Source organism: Columba livia, chromosome 1 (genome assembly GCF_036013475.1).
Source record: "Columba livia isolate bColLiv1 breed racing homer chromosome 1, bColLiv1.pat.W.v2, whole genome shotgun sequence".
NCBI classification, from domain to species: Eukaryota; Metazoa; Chordata; class Aves; order Columbiformes; family Columbidae; genus Columba; species Columba livia.
In genome coordinates this window covers 66,726,237-66,742,219 of record NC_088602.1, presented here as the reverse complement: position 1 = coordinate 66,742,219, position 15,983 = coordinate 66,726,237, and the positions used below count along the sequence as shown (strand labels likewise).

At 41.3% G+C, this 15,983-nt stretch overlaps 1 protein-coding gene across 2 annotated transcripts in view; it reads right to left on the bottom strand.

Annotated features, from left to right (window-relative positions):
* Positions 1-15,948, bottom strand: part of TGFBRAP1 (transforming growth factor beta receptor associated protein 1) — a 40,078-nt gene extending 24,130 nt beyond the window's left edge. The window contains exons 1-4 of one of the 2 annotated variants that reach the window (XM_065060240.1): positions 15,754-15,948; positions 9,778-10,479; positions 2,514-2,708; positions 1,396-1,550 (exon numbers count right to left, since the gene is read on the bottom strand). In XM_065060240.1, coding sequence (XP_064916312.1) covers positions 1,396-1,550; positions 2,514-2,708; positions 9,778-10,462 — 1,035 coding nt within the window. In that variant the 5' untranslated portion in view covers positions 10,463-10,479; positions 15,754-15,948. Of the gene's footprint in view, positions 1-1,395; positions 1,551-2,513; positions 2,709-9,777; positions 10,480-13,180; positions 13,445-15,753 lie in introns of those variants that run through there. The other variant, XM_065060230.1, reaches the window with a different exon arrangement.
* Positions 15,949-15,983: the final 35 nt, after the last annotated feature.

The window sequence follows — 15,983 nt, the reverse complement described above, 5'->3', positions numbered from 1 at the left end:
ACATAGCAAGACATATCCCCTGCTAAATCTACATAAACTGTAAAGAAGTATTTGAAGAACTAGAGGTCATCATACATAGAAGACATTGATTAGATCCCACATCCTGTCCTCACAGCAGGATTTTAGTTTGCTTCTTTAAACAGACTGCAAAGGAAAATTTGAAAGTGAAGATGTACAGCAAAACATGCTGGAAACTGAACTCTGTATTTGCTTAAATACTTTTCAACCTCAAGTACTTCCAGATAGCTGTACCTTGGGAAAAGAATGGAAACACTTTTCTGGTCAAGTTTTTTACTTCCAGCAGCCTCCCACCCCTTCATTCAATGAGGAGTTAAGGATCAAAATGAAAGCTGACACAAACTTCACATAATTTAATGACTGCTATGGCCTTTGCCAAAATTTAAATGACAAGGAATCAGAAACTTCCTGAAATTAAACAAATTAAAAAAAAAAAAAAGCAACTCGTGAGAGACTGAATCATTTTCTGCTGCTGCAATTCTGTAATTTCAACAGTCATGTTCCAAAATTTACATCTTCCTAAGCAAACTGAAAGTAATGCAACAGGTACTATTTTAATGGCAACAAAATGCTCCAAAGTATATTAAAAAACAAACTAGATTTTCTGCAGGCTACAAATCAAATTTTGCTTTTACAAAAGAAAAGAAACTAAGTCAAATATTTATTCACCTACTTGGTGAGTAGAGATTTCATGCTACTTTTTCCATGTTTCAGTCTCTAAATGACAAATAGGAATAAATACAGCAGAATATGTATCGTAATATAAACCAGAGGTAGAAGGAAATGAGCACAAATCTCTAATCAACACTCTAATCACAGAATAACTAAGATACTTTGCCACACAAAAACCTGAAATATTCAGTTACACACCAGTACAAGTACTACTTGTATGAGTTCAGAAGTAGGATGCATTTGCTTTAGATTTCCCATCGCTGAACTTCGAAGTTGTACTACTGTGGAGTTTAGGATATGGTGAGGATATGGTGAGCATATCCAATAAAAAAAGTAAAACCTAAAAACTCTAATTTGAAATCAAGCATAATTTTTAAAAAGCAATAGCAAATAATAACTGAACCTAGTACTAAGGAAGCATTGCAGTGGATTTTCTATCACTAATTTTTCAGTTTTGTTTTCAATTTTTCAAGTTATACACTTGAAAAAACACAACTCCAGAAAAGCAGTAGAACAGCATTCATCCCTGCCAACATCACAGCATTTACAAGTACAAGTCAATTCAGCAGCACACTTATTTCCTCAGGCTGAAAACTTAAAAAGTATTCTATTTCTCTTCAACGTAAACTCCTCTCCCACTCTCTTTAGTCACTTGACCACTGGTATACATGGCCCCACTGTGAAATTTATAAAGGAAGGACAAACCTGAAATTTCTCTTTTGGAATATTTCTTCGAGCTCCTTTTGCTAGAACAAGGGCTTCTTCCACTCTGTGGCTAGCTAGAAGGTCCTGAATCTGTTTTTCCAAAGGTAGTGGCACCAAGATATACACACCCTTATTAGTAGCAACAATCACCTTTCCTGGACAGAGCAAACAGATAAATTCAGTTTATTTTCTCTACAGAAAAAAAACACATTTCAGAAATAAGCTTTAAGATTTACTACTTAAGATACCAGAACCTAAAGAGCGTGAAAATTCCAAAACTCTTCTTTGTTGTTATCATATTAATTAGATAGCTTAGTTTACCTGTAAATTGCACCTCAGAAATACAGAGGTAATGGTAAATTTATTTACAGCAGATTTTGTTCCACGCTGAATAAATGAAACTGGCTATAATCTCTCATGATGAACTAAGCTATAAAGGCTACCACTGAAACTACTGCCCAGATTCCAGACAATAGGGGCTTTTAACTGACAGGTATTTCCACAGGCTTACATTAGAAAATTGTAACCTGTACCAAGGCAGCAAATAACACACAACTCATAGTGCTAGAGTTGGCAGCTCTCCTGGAAAAAAATTAGCAATACAATGTATTCCAACTTAAGAGTTCTTAATTGAAGAATAGATCAGAATGAATTTTTGCATTTCTCGTTTAACAATTCTTTATGAAATATCCTCTTTTAAACCTCTTACACAGATATTTTAGAAAGGAATACAAAAGAACAGTTTAAAATATTACAACTTTGTCAGGATAGCCAATGGACAAATACCTGTAGCTCACAATTATTGACTCATAGCATGAAATTAATATTGCTCCTTGAAATAAATAATCGAGTTACAGGAAAAAGCTCTAAACCCACAAACTCCTACCTGACAATTAGAGCACATTTAATGAGCATACATTCTGTTAGAAACATGGAGTTTTGGATGACTAAAGTTTTCCTGTCATAGTCTGCAGGAATCCATTCAGGAAAGCATTAACTGTTGAAACTAATTGCAAATGTGCTTCTAAGGTATTCTGTTTACAAAACAAACTGAAACGACTGACCACAGTGGCGGTTGTTCCAGAATTACTGATGCAAAAAAGCGTCCTTTCTAATACCTTCGAAGTCCTGTAGAATGTGACCTTCTTTGAAAGGCAGGGTTTGCTTCTGCTGCTGGTCCAGCATGCTGTGCACTGTAATGAACTCATCATCGAGAGCAACCACATAAGGGAAGCACAGAGCCGCTCCAATCACGTTCTCTGACCAGTGCACTGGGGCGCGCTGTGAAATGCCATCTACAGTTGCAAACATGCCTACAAAAAAGGGAAAAAACAAAGCCTGAGGCTTGTGCTGGTTGAAGACTGTTGTTTTCCCAACGTGAAGTGTAGGTACCAAGGTAGAGAAATAAAGAACAGATGCAGTACCAGCTGGCATGACGACAGCAAATCACACCTCCTTGTATCCTACAGACCTGTTGGTTAATTCGGTTAAATTTTTTTTCATTTCTCATTCACTACAGAAACAGACAACACCAAAGACTGAAAAAAGAGGGAACAATGAAAAAAAACTAACAAGAATTACTCAAGTTCAATAAGTTTCGAATTTCTTTTTTTTAAGTAAGAATTACTCCATGTTGTTTGAATTCATTTCAGAACACAAATATTTAGTGAGAGCCAACATTCAAACAGTACAGCTTTAGTAAGAGTTGTAGATCTGCACTGTCTGACAATACAGGGATGTTTGTTCCTTATAGTATCAAATATGGGAAGAGCATTTTAGTAGAAAATCATGTTTACTTCTTCACTTTTGCTTTGGCAACATTTCCACAGAACAAGGGCTCAGCTCTTTGGGCCAAGTCACTTCCTGTGAGGCATCTGTGTTTTCAATCATTTAAAAAAAATGCAGAGGCATGTTTTCCCAAAAGCCAAGCACAAAGACTTCTAAAATATCCCAGCAATACCTCCTATGCTGTATTAAAAAGAATCATATTAAATCTTCACGTAACTTATGTTTGCCTTTGCCACTATCATTACTCGTCTATTCTGTCCTTCCTTCTCCTAGCTTAATAGAAGTTTGACTTGTTTTTGGACCACACACCACTGGTTCTATTTATGCTACTTCACATTCCCCAATTCTTCCCAAGACATTGATTGAAGAAAAACTCTAGTCAAACTTTTCAGACCTAGTTCAGTAACCCTTTGCCAGCTGAGCCATACTAAAGCTCAATGTAAACTCCTGCTCTAAACATGAAAGCATACCCCTTAAAAACAGTATTCTCATTCCATTAAAAAGACATGCCCATGAAAATCGTTATTGGGCAGGAATGAGCCACTTGACAGTTGTTAGAATGAGTCTGAGCTCTAAAGGACAGAGGAGATTAAAAGATTATGTTATTCAATTTACAAAATCTCTTCCAAACAGAGGATAATAAGGTAAAGATAGCTGGGTAGGAGGACCATCTCGGGGGGGAAGTAGATTTTTTTTTTATACAATTACAGTATAGAGACTAAGCTTCTGGATTCTGTGTAGCAGCTTTGAAATCAGCCCTTTCCCTTGACTAAGGGTGCAACACAAAATTAAAATTCCACATCTAACCATTAGCAAGTAATGCTATTTGCTTTTTCAGTATAATGATCAGCTTTTCAATCAGAGCGCCTTACAGATTTTCTTTTTCCATAATATAGAATCCCCAATTTCCTTTATAGATCTTGATATTCTTATGGATCAGAAGTGGAATTTCATGCCAGGCAGACCGCACTATCCATTTTAATGCCTTCTTGTTATTATTCTGTCCTAGAATCCCATTTCAAAAAGCGAGATAAAACCTGAGTTAAATACATACTAATCAGTAGAAAACTCAGGGCTAATTATATTTGATAAACTAATTATGAGAATTTCCGATTTCTGTAACATTCCCAAAAATTATTATAAATCCTGATTTAAAAAACTTTTATTTTAAGTGACAGAGCTCTTTTTGAGGTAATTAAAAAAATCCGTTATGGAAGTAAGAGGGTATGCAGAGCAATGTACAGTACTTTTCCAAGTCAATGTCTCTCTATACCCCTCTGTCCTCAATAGCTAGGGCTTCTGTGGTAGAATAATGCATTTTCCGTCTTCATCCAGCTCTCATCTAAGTATAACAATAAATATGAAAACTACAATCAGAAACCGTGGCCTTTTTATAGCACAGGAATGTGTTTGATGAAACTGAGATGAAGACAGTAATCAATTCCATATTAAAAATGCATATGCTATCCAAAGGCCACAAGAGTTACCCAAAACACAGCTACACTGTTTTTAGCACTAAGAGATCTATAAATTTATAGAATCATAGAATAATTCAAGTCAGAAGAGGTTTCTGAAGGACATCCAGTCCAGTCAGCCCCCTGCTCAAAGCACGATCAACTTATACCAGGTTACTCGGACTTCGTGCAATAGAGTGTAGTAGTTTTTTTTTTTTTTTTTAAACAAAAAGCTTCTCAGTGAAAACTTATGTTAAAAATTGCAATAAAATTTCTTTGCTGTTATTACTACTTGTTTAAAAAGAAATATGAAAACTTTCAGTTATTGTAAAAGTCGACAGCATGTGGAACACTATGAGTGGGTCAAAACCAGAAGGAACACGTTGGTTACTGTTGACCACCGTGCTTTATGCAGTGTCATCAGCTATGAGGAAAGGCACTGCATAATCTTCTGTGAATCATTCTGCTTAGTACCTCTGTGTCTGTTGTCAGTTATAAGGCTCATTTCTCCAACTCCATTTGTAGTTTACTCAGGCACTATGCAACTGTTCATTTCCTTCACTGAACTTCATGAAGTTCCTGTCAGCTCCTTTCTCCAGCCTGTCAAGGTCCCTCTGAATGGCAACACAATCCCCTAGTGTATCAGCCACTCATCCCACTTTTGTATCATCGGCAAACTTGCTGAAGGTGCACTCTGCCCCACCACCCATGTTGTTAATGAAAATGTCAGTATTGACCTCAGTACTGGTGCCCTGGGATACACAACTACTGACTGGCCTCCAGCTGGAGTTTGTGCTGCTGACTATAAACCTTTGAGCCAGGCTTTCAATCCACCTCACTGTTTGTCTAGTTCATTCTTCACCTGTTTGTCTACAAGGATGCTGTGGGAGATGGCATGAAAAGCCTTGGTGAAATTCACAGTATCGCTGCCCTCCCCTCATTCACCAAGCTAGCCATCTCATCACAGAAAACTATCAGGCTGGCCAGACAATTTTCCTTTCATGAATCCATGCTGATTACTCCAAGTCACATTCTCGTCCTCTGTGTTTTTAGAAATAGCTTCCAGGATTTTCTCCATCACCTTTCTGGGGAGCAAGGTAAGGCTGGTCAGCGCATAGTTCTGTGGATTCTTTCTCTTGCGCATCTAAGACAGGAGCGAAGACATTTGTTTTCTTCCAGACCTGAGGAACTTCCTCTGATCATCATGACCTTTCAAAGATAAGAGTGGCCTCACAATGACATCGACCACCACCCTCATGCATTCATGGGTGCATCCCCATCAAGTCCCATGGTTTTGTCTGTCCAGTTTATTTAAATGTTCCATTACTTGATCCTTGTCTACTGAGGGCAGGTTTTTGTTGCTCCAGATTTTCCCACTGGTCCTAGGGGGCAGAGGAGTCCTGAAGGGAGTTCATACCAGTAACAACTGAAGTAAAGGTGGTATAACAGCTTAGTGTTTTCCACGTCCTTTGGCACCAGGTCCCCCATCTCATTCAGCAACGGATACATCTTAGTCTTCCCTTGCTGCTGATACGCTTGTAGAGGCTCTTTCTGTTGCCCTTCATGGTGTTCAACAGAGTCACTGTCAGATGACGTTTGGCCTCCCTAGCCCCATCCCCACATGCTTGGACAGTGTCTCTATATTCCTCCCAGGTCACCTGGTCCGGCTTTCACCTCATTTGCTTCCCTTTAACATCTGAGTTTAGTCAAGAGCTGCTTGTTCATTAATGCAGGTCTCCTGCCACCTTTGCTTATTTTCCTGCTCACTGAGATGGATCACCCTTGAACATGGAGGAGGTAGTCCTTCTGTCCAGAACCATATTTCATGGGATTCTTTTAAGCAGGATCCTGAACAAACCAAAGTCTGCTGTCCAGGCTTATGGTCTTTTTGCCTTGTTCACTTCTCTCGGGATCCTGAACTTCACCACTTCATGGACACTGCAGCAAGGCTGCTCCCCTGACATTTGCATGCCTAACCAGGTTCAAGAGAGCACATCCCCTTATCAGCTCCTCAGTCACCTATGTCAAGAAGTTAACACCAATGCACTCCAGAAATCTCCTGCGCTGCTTGTGTCATGACTTGCTGCCCCTCTAGCAGGCATAGGAGTGGTTCAAGTGCCCCCTAAGAACCAGGGCCTGCAAATGTAGGTTTATTCCTGTTATCTGAGGAAGGCCTTACCTACATCTTCTTCCTGATAAGGTGGTCTGCAGCACACACTCGCCACAATGTCACCCATATTAGCCTGCCCTCTAACCCTAATCCATAAACTATCAGCTGCCTCATCCTTTGTTACAAGGCACAACAGTACACCTTCCTGCTGCTCTCATGTAATGGGTAACCCCCACCTCAGCTGCTAGCACACAGCTGTGTTGATGTCTCAGTAAAAGTGAGAGAGCTTTCATCATCATGTTGTTTTGTACACACTTCTTTGTGTGCATATGCCTGAAGCAGAGCCTCTTCAGCCCTGTTTGTCAATTATGAAGTCAACCATCCATATCATCCTGTACCTTTTGTTTGCCATGTCAGCCTACAACCACCATTCCTGGTTTAAATCCTCCTCACCAGGTTGGTTGGCTTGTTGGCAAAAATACTTTTGTCTCACATGGCCTGGTGGATCCCATATCTTCCTTAAATAGGGATCCATAAAAATATAAGCCAAATCTCTCATCACCACAAGCTGTGCAACCAGTTGGTGACCTGCACAGTCCACCCACTCCTACTCAAGCTGTTCTTCCTCATCAGCAGGATTGATGAGAAAAATCTTCATTTCCAATGTGAGGGAGTCTCATACTATTATTATTCACTAATCCTGGTGCTACTGCATGGTACAGGCTCAGATGATTTGTTAGAAAGAGCTGCCTCCTTCTCACCTGCTACCAGAACACTGAACATATTCTATAAATGCAGATCTACAGGCAGAGTAGGAGAGCTCTTCCTTTTACAAGAAGTCACAAGTTTCCAGCCTTTGCCATCATAGAGCAAGCCTGCCCTTTCCTCAGTACAGTCTGGGGTTCAGGCTCATGCCTGGGTCCTGGAGAAGATTTCATTTTCTTTTTGTTATCTCTGATGCCACACACTCCGCTGACCTCTTCCCACATCTCCTTTCCTTGGTAACACAAACACTCAAATATATTAATGCAGAATACATCCACCTCAGTAAAAGAAACTGAATGTAGCACTGATGCTCTACCAATTACCAAACAAACATGATAAGATGTACAAAAGCAAACCAAGATTAGAACTGAAAATTTACATCAAGTCTTTTCAAGTTCATTCACTTTATAGCAGAGGCCTACGTCAAATGCCAAGATATATGATGCTTAGATGTTATAAAGTTGCACAACTACCTTCACAACTTCAAAGACACAAGTATTAAAGACACTAAAAATTTTACCAAGGAAGAAGAGTAAGGTGGATAATACTAATCAAAGCAACAGTGGGGAAGGAAAAAAAAGAGATGATTAAAACCAAGCAAACAAAACCAACCCATAAGCTGAATCAGGCAAGGAAAAACTATACAATCCACAGCAAGCAGTCTTTGTAAGGTATCTGAGCTAGTACAAGGTACACTTTGCCTGTATTATGGGAAAAAGGGAAGTTTATGGCATGTTTAGAGCTACAGAAGGACATTCACCTAAGATATCATGTATCTGGTATTTTAATCCCAGAACGATCTCCTTATACAAGGATGTTGAATTTTATGAGTAAACATCTTCTTGTATAGCTCCCTTCCAGGATACCAGATAAAAGCAAAAGTTAGACGAAATAAAATTCTGCTTTCTGACTAAAAACAACTATGCTTTTGAAAATATATCTATTTTACTTAAAAAAAAGAAATTAATCACTTGAACAGAATCTGAGATTTCCTTAGAAACATTCCAAAGGGGAATACTTTCAGTCAGTCAATTCACAAATTCTAAGTTTCACAGCACTACTAAAATGGTTAATGTCCACATTTAAAGCAACTAATAGTTTTAATAAGTGGGCAACCAAAAAAACCAAGTGGGCAACCAAGACTAAGAAAAACCCAATATCTGAAAAAAAAACACAAATTAATCTTGGAACATCCTTAATTTGCATAAACTGATATTCTAAGGAATGCCTACTTCTAAGAAAACCTAATGAGTTGATGTACATCTCACATTCTGGTCACAGGACAAAACTTCAATATACACAACGGATTGCATGCTTGCTTTTCTTTGGAATTTATACTAAAAAACCAAAACCTATGCAGACTCCTGAATTAAGGACCTAAATATTTTTGATTTTTGTGTTATGCTATTCCTAAGGTGTCAGGGAAGACACGAATTGCATGTCCTAAATGAAGAGTCATATGGCAAACAGCATGAAACCATTCTGCCTACGGTCTGTCAGCTCTGCAATACTGCATTTTTTTGTTGTTTTAGATAGATTACAACAGCAGTAGTCCTTACATTCATCTATTAGACAAGAGCACTTCACATCATCTAACTTTGGTTACCTAAAGTATCATTTTCTGTAATATGGAGCTGAAAAACACTATTGAAAATTAAGCAAATAAGAGAATAAAAACTGGGTAGTATCCGACAACATCTAGAGTTAGGACAGAGTTTGCTTCTACAGCAATTAGGATACAGATTGCTTCCATTAACATTTCTTACTAGTACTGTAGTACAACATACCTATTTGCAAATCTGTTACAATCTATAAAATGGACTTGATATGAGCTCCTCTGAATAGCAGCTGAGGGAAAAATTGACTCATCTACAACAATGTAACAAATTTATAGCAACATGGGGCTCCTCAAACCCAGTCCGGCTAGTCACTACAGAGACGCTATCAGCCTCTGAAATTTCACTTGGTAACAACCAAGTTTTTAACTCCTGGTTGCAAGATACTACTACTGAAGTGATGCTTTCTATAGACATGATTAAAATACAAATAATCAGACTTTTGTGAATTAAGGAAGCATGAAAATTATAATAATACTTAGTACCAAAAATCTACCTTTTTATAGCAACGTTCCAGTATAGCCCTGTGAACAAAGTTATCATTATTGTGCACACCATGTAATTAATGAAGCTTTGTTTCCCATATTGAGAGAAATTAAGAGAGAGAAGGTAAAAAAATTGCAAAAAAAATTACAATCCTTAGTCTCACCTAGGCCTCCGGGGCCAGCCAACAGAAACTCTTGTCTGCCTATCCTTTTCACAATTGGCCGTTTCTCATCACTGCAATAAGGAAACAGATCCTGGGAGACGCCAGTATTATAATTCAAAATGATATACTGTGTAGTAAGAGCAAGACACAAGTAATAACCATCTACAGCCACAGCACAGGGTTGCTCTGGAGTAAACACTTCCTTCACTATCTGGACTCTGTCTTCAAACACCATGAACATTTGAATGGTCCGCCGCTTGACCGAGATAATGCAGACTTCAACACAGAATGGATCCCCACTCACAGGGTTTTCATTTAACGTGAATGTCACAGCTCCTTTGATTCTGGCACCAGTGGGGACAGGTTCCAAGTTCATCATGTTAACTAGGGCTATTGTGTTGTCGCAAAGCACAAGAAGCCTGGTGAGGGCAGAGGCTGCTTTCAGCTCATTCACAGGCTTCTTCAAGCCCAGGTATTTATGTAGTTGCTTGGTGGCAGCAAAAGTTATTTTCCCAGCTGTTGATATCTTTTCATCCAACAGAAAGTGATAGATAAAGCAGTCATTGGTTCCAATATAGAGGTTCTTTCCACAACACTCAATGCATTCGATGTTGATGTAATTCTTGTCTCCCATTAACATCTCCCGCTCAACAGCAGAAACGAGCTTGAAAGCTTTAACGCTCATTGTGTCTTCTGGGTGATCTGATTAAAGAGAAAAAACACTATTTACCTCCACACACATAATGAAATTCGAGGGATAACAATTTAACACTCACAAATATAAAAATTTCATTGTTACATTTTTTAATAGTCTATACTCCATTTCTAACCTGATTACACAAGTGAGGATGAGTACATAAACAACCACAGGAATTAGTAGAATTGTATGCTTCCACTTCAAGTCTATTCTGAAGCAGATCCACAACAGCACTCAGCTATTTTGAAGTGATGCTTTCTCCACAAGTAACCAGCTTATTACTGGTTCTCTCAGGCACTCTGGTGTTCCAAGTAGTTCCTGCCAGTACTTTTGTGATTTATAAACCTGTCATTCACAGACTTACACCAGCTGTACATGCAAATATACAATCTCAGATTTCTAGGAAAGCCATGAGGCATTTAGTACCATAAGTTAACATCTCAGGTGGATTTACACTCAATTTGGGCCTATTAGTGTCTGTTTTATTCAGTGCTACTTAAACGTTCTCTGTATTAGACTATTTGCACCAGCAATTATAAAGCACTTTCACACAGCAAATTTGGAAGCATGGTCCATAAAGCATTCATTAAGTTCAAAATGCAATATCACAGAAATTAAAAGAGTTTCTGTTCTCTACTATCACAGCCAATCCAAAAGTCTATCTTTAAGGGCTGAGCAGAACTTCTATATTAATTCTACAAACTATACCTACCCTTTGGCAATCAGGCACTGTCAAGAGATAGATGCAATTTATGAAGCAATTATTACCATTTTAAAAACACTCCATGTAATTTTACTATACTCCAGACTTGTGTTATTTTTATGAGAAACCAGCAGACACTTGTGCTCAACACTCCGAAGAAGAGCGGATGAGAAATTGCTAACCTTGTTTATTCACCTTTTAATTTGTCATGACTCGCCTGTAATGACCACTTAGCCAATACAGGGGAAGACAGCAAACACCTTGAATGGATTTAAGAAATAACATATACAACTACTTCTAGTCCACATGTACAACGGAGGTATAAAAGATCAAATTTCTACGGACCAACAGAGAGACCAACATCAACAAGACGCTATTGTGAACAATCCTGAAACTAAACATAGTCCAAATGAATTTAGTTTTAAATTATTATGTCTAAAAAGACCCTTTGCTTTTGCAAGAGAACAATGAAAACCACGACAAAAATTTCCAAAACTGAATGAGAAAAGGAACACAACTCACAAGCAACCTCTAAATAAATTCATACCAAACTAAGGATATCACCAGAAGCAAATCATGTTTCAAAGAGACAGCAGTGATCTTTTTTGCCAATAATTTTTTTTTTTTTTTTTAAAGTTAAAAATATTTTACTTTGGGTTTCCATGACATTTTCCAACTGCATTCTCACCTGGGGTGCACATTAGTGTTCAGACCTTGAATAAAAAAAACCCAAACCAAAACAAACACAAACAAACATAAACCCAGGAAGTACTAGTGAAACAGCTTAACATAAAATGATAATGCAAGTCTCTGCCAACATGGCTGTGTTATCCTCCAACATCATCAAAAGACACATAGCACATCAAGTTAGAGAGAGCTGCCCAGCTGTTGACTGTCAAAAAAACCCCAACCATTTTTGAGAGCCTGTGTGTAGCCTAAAGTGATAAACTACCTTCTCGAGAGATTAGGCAGCTTTCATACCTGAAGCTGTCAACAACTTCCCATTCCTGTAACCCAATGTAAAATGTTAATATATGCCATTGGGAGAACTACAGAATTTTGCTCTTGACCAAGATGTATTAAAAACCTCCAAAAGGCTTATTAAATGAAATTAGATGAAAAGTAAAAGAGAAATCAAAATAGATGCACAATCCCTGAGCAGAACAAAAAATAACATAGTTCTACATAACTCTGGTCAGAAAAAAAATTAAAAATTCATACTAGAAAAAAAAGCTGTGAAAAAAATGCTTTTAAGAACAATAAATCTCAACACACATAATCTGCATGTGACTATTTTTCTTTTTTACATTTATTTTCTTCTCATTTATAAGATCTGAAGGGCCTATGTGCACTGCAAATTATCAAGGTTCTGCAGAACACGCTGTTCCTTTAAAGAGCAAGAGGCCGTCCCAGAGTTACAAATAGAAGTCAGTGTGCCACTTTTTAGAGGTTCACAACTCTGGAAAACAACACAATGCGGATGTTTACTGTTAAAAAATAATCAACAGGCAGATTATCAGTCCACTAAGCTGTATTTTCTTAAATGCATGAATAACCCTGCACACACTCACTTCCGCTAAGAACTGGAAAGCAGCACTCCCCCGCTTCCCACTTCAGTAACACCTCGCTTTGCACTTAAATTTTGTTTGCTGCTGCCCTGAAAGCCAGCACCGTGCCCGCCGCTCTCTCACGTACACATACTCCTACACCCTGTGCAATTAACTGCGTGCAAACCCTAATTAACCTTCGGGCACGATCCCACAGACCCCAGGTGCAGCCCAGGGGGCGGGCGCGCTCGCCCCGGGCAGCGCGCGCACCCTGCGCCGCGCGGGGGCACGAGCGGCGCCGCTCGCTTCACCCCTGTCCCCTCACACGCCCGCAGCTCGAGCGGGCGGCGCAAACCAGGCCCCGCAGCGACCGGCGACGCGGCCCCCGCACCACCCCGGCACCCACCAACCCGGCAGGAGACGAAACCTCCCCACCCGCTCGCCTTCCCCCAGCACCTGCCAGCGCCAGGCGCCGCCGCGGCCACACCGAGAACGGGGCCCGCCGCTTCGAGGCCTTGCGGTGCACTGCCGGCGGCTGGGCCGGGCGCCGCCTCAGGCCGCGCTGTCAGCACCCAGGCCTCGCGGCGCGCGGGGGTCCGCCGGTGGGCGGGGGAGACGCGCCGCTTCCGGTGGGAGACAAGCCCCGCCCTGCGCCAGCGTCGCCTCAACAGAGAGGGGCCAGGGCTCTTCCGGTCACGTGGGGGAGTGGCGCCCGTAGTCCCAGTGTCAACGGCCTGGGCGGGGAGGCTCCCCGAAGCCCGCGCGTTGGGGGTGGGGCGGGAGGTGGGCGGGGCGGGCGCGCGCTGGAGGCGGGCTTGCGGCGGCGGCCGGCGGTGGGCGGGGCGGCTCCGGGCTCCGCCTCCACGAAGTGGGAGAAACGGAGGTGAGTAAGGGAGTGGAGCATCTCCCTTATGAGGAAAGGCTGAGGGAGCTGGGTCTCTTTAGCTTGGAGGAGACTGAGAGGTGACCTCATTACTGTTTATAAATATGTAAAGGGTGAGAGTCACAAGGATGGAGCCAGGCTCTTCTTGGTGACAACTGATGGTAGGACAAGGGGCAATGGGTGCAAACTGGAACACAAGAGGTTCCACTTAAATATGAGAAGAAACTTCTCAGTGAGGGTGACAGACACTGGAACAGGCTGCCCAGGGAGGTTGTGGAGTCTCCTCTGGAGACATTCAAAACCCCCTGGACACATTCCTGTGTAACCTCATCTAGGTGCTCCTGCTCCAGCAGGGGGATTGGACTAGATGCCCTTTTGAGATCCTTTCCAATCCCTGGCATTCTGTGATTCTATGAGGGGTAATCAGGGCCTTGTGCTGCCCTGGGAGCCACTGGGCTCTCACTGACCCAGTGCTGCTGCCAGACAAGCAGGCTGAACATCGTGGGGTGCATCCAACCCGTACCCCTGCAGAGAGGAGGGTCCGGCCCCGCAGTGCACACAACATCCACTGCGTGTGACCCCAGCAGGACCAAAGAGAGCCGTTAATTATTTCTAACTGGTGCGGCAGTGTTACAGATGGTAGTTACAGAGCAGGTCTGACCCTGAGGTACAGAGGATAAACACAGGCGGGAAAAGCGGCTCTTTCAAGAGAAATCCAGAAATAACAGCAGCTGTGGGTGGCTGGGGAGGAGGGGAAGGGAGGGAACATAAGGAAACAAATGGCATACTCTGCCGGAGGGCAGGTGTGAGGACACCATAGGAAATACTGTTGGGGAAACCATATGGGGAGCAGCTAAAGCCATTAGGTTTGTTCAGCCTGGAGGAGACTGAAGGGAGACTTCATGGCAGCTACAGCTTCCTCACAAGGGGAGGAGGAGGGGCAGGTGTGGATCTCTTCTCTCTGGTGACCAGTGACAGAACCCAAGGGAATAGCAATAAGACGTGTCAGGCAGGTTTAGGTTGGACAATAGGAAAATGTTCTTCCCCCAGAGGGTGGTGGAGCACTGGAACAGGCTCCCCAGGGAGGTGTCACGGCCCCAAGCCTGACAGTGTTCAAGCAACAATTGGTCAATGCTCTCAGATGCATGGTGTTGATAAGAGGAACAAAAAATATTTTAGAAACCCCTAGGCCTAATGTAGCAAGACTAGGCATAATGTAACCAAAACCTAATAGAGAAACAATAGCTCTATCGAGACTGGACATGATGCAAAGCAGGATGTTCTTGGCTTGCAAGCTGGGAAAGCGGAATGTTCCACTAAATGAAGAAAGAGCTACATGACTTTTGCTGAGCAGTAGCACAAAACGGCAATATGCATGCTCAAGAAATTAGGTCAAGAAGCCAACACCAGGGTGGCTACCAGGCTGCAAGGACCACTGGGGACCACTAGAGACCCGGATGAAGACTGGAATACCAAAGACAGACTGCTGGCAAAGGGCAGGCTTATGTAAATAATGTTTAATGAATTAACTAAGCAGTAGAAACAAATTAATATGCAATAGGTATATGTAATCAATACCAAGAAGTGCAAATCACATGCACACTTGATTACAGGAATGATCCTCCAAGCATCCAGCATGCTGCAATAAAAGTGCCTGCTCTTTAACAGTTTTGAAACAGTGTTAAGGAGTCTTTTTGCTGACTTTTTGGTATCAGTGTGACCTGTGGGGTTGTCATATGCAGGAACAGGAGTTGGACTCAATGATCCTTGTGGGTCACTTCCAACTCAGGACATTCTATGATGAGATGAAATGTTATTATGTTGCTTACTTATACACTTAAATTATTTTTAAATACTCAAAATTTGAATACATATTCTTAGAAGTGCTATATATATATATAGCAGTAATGGTACATAGGCATATATATGCGACTTGTTCTGTGCGCGTGTATTTTTGTTACATCACTCGTGTTACATTGCTGCCTGCGCCTCTTGATTGTGTAAAATGCACCGGGCGCTTCAAATTACAATTTTACGTTCTAAGGACAACATGTTTAATTTACTAACATAATCATTTGTAATTCCTTATCCTGCTTTTAAACACGTAAGCAGATTACTAACTCAAACGAGCAGGAAGTCACTTTACCTTGGAATTATAAAGCAACTTCCGTTATTGCAGATCATGGGGCGTCATTTGGCTTTTCAGGGTCGAAACTTTAGACCCCGTTCGGTGAGGTGGCGAAGCTCCCCGCGCGTAGCAGCACAAGGGCTCTGTGCTTCCATACGATACCTGGCGGAGCTGCAGCAAAACACCATAAAATAGGTTTCGCTTTTCCCCTTGGACAGCGTGACGTCACGCGCTTTGCGTCACTTCCC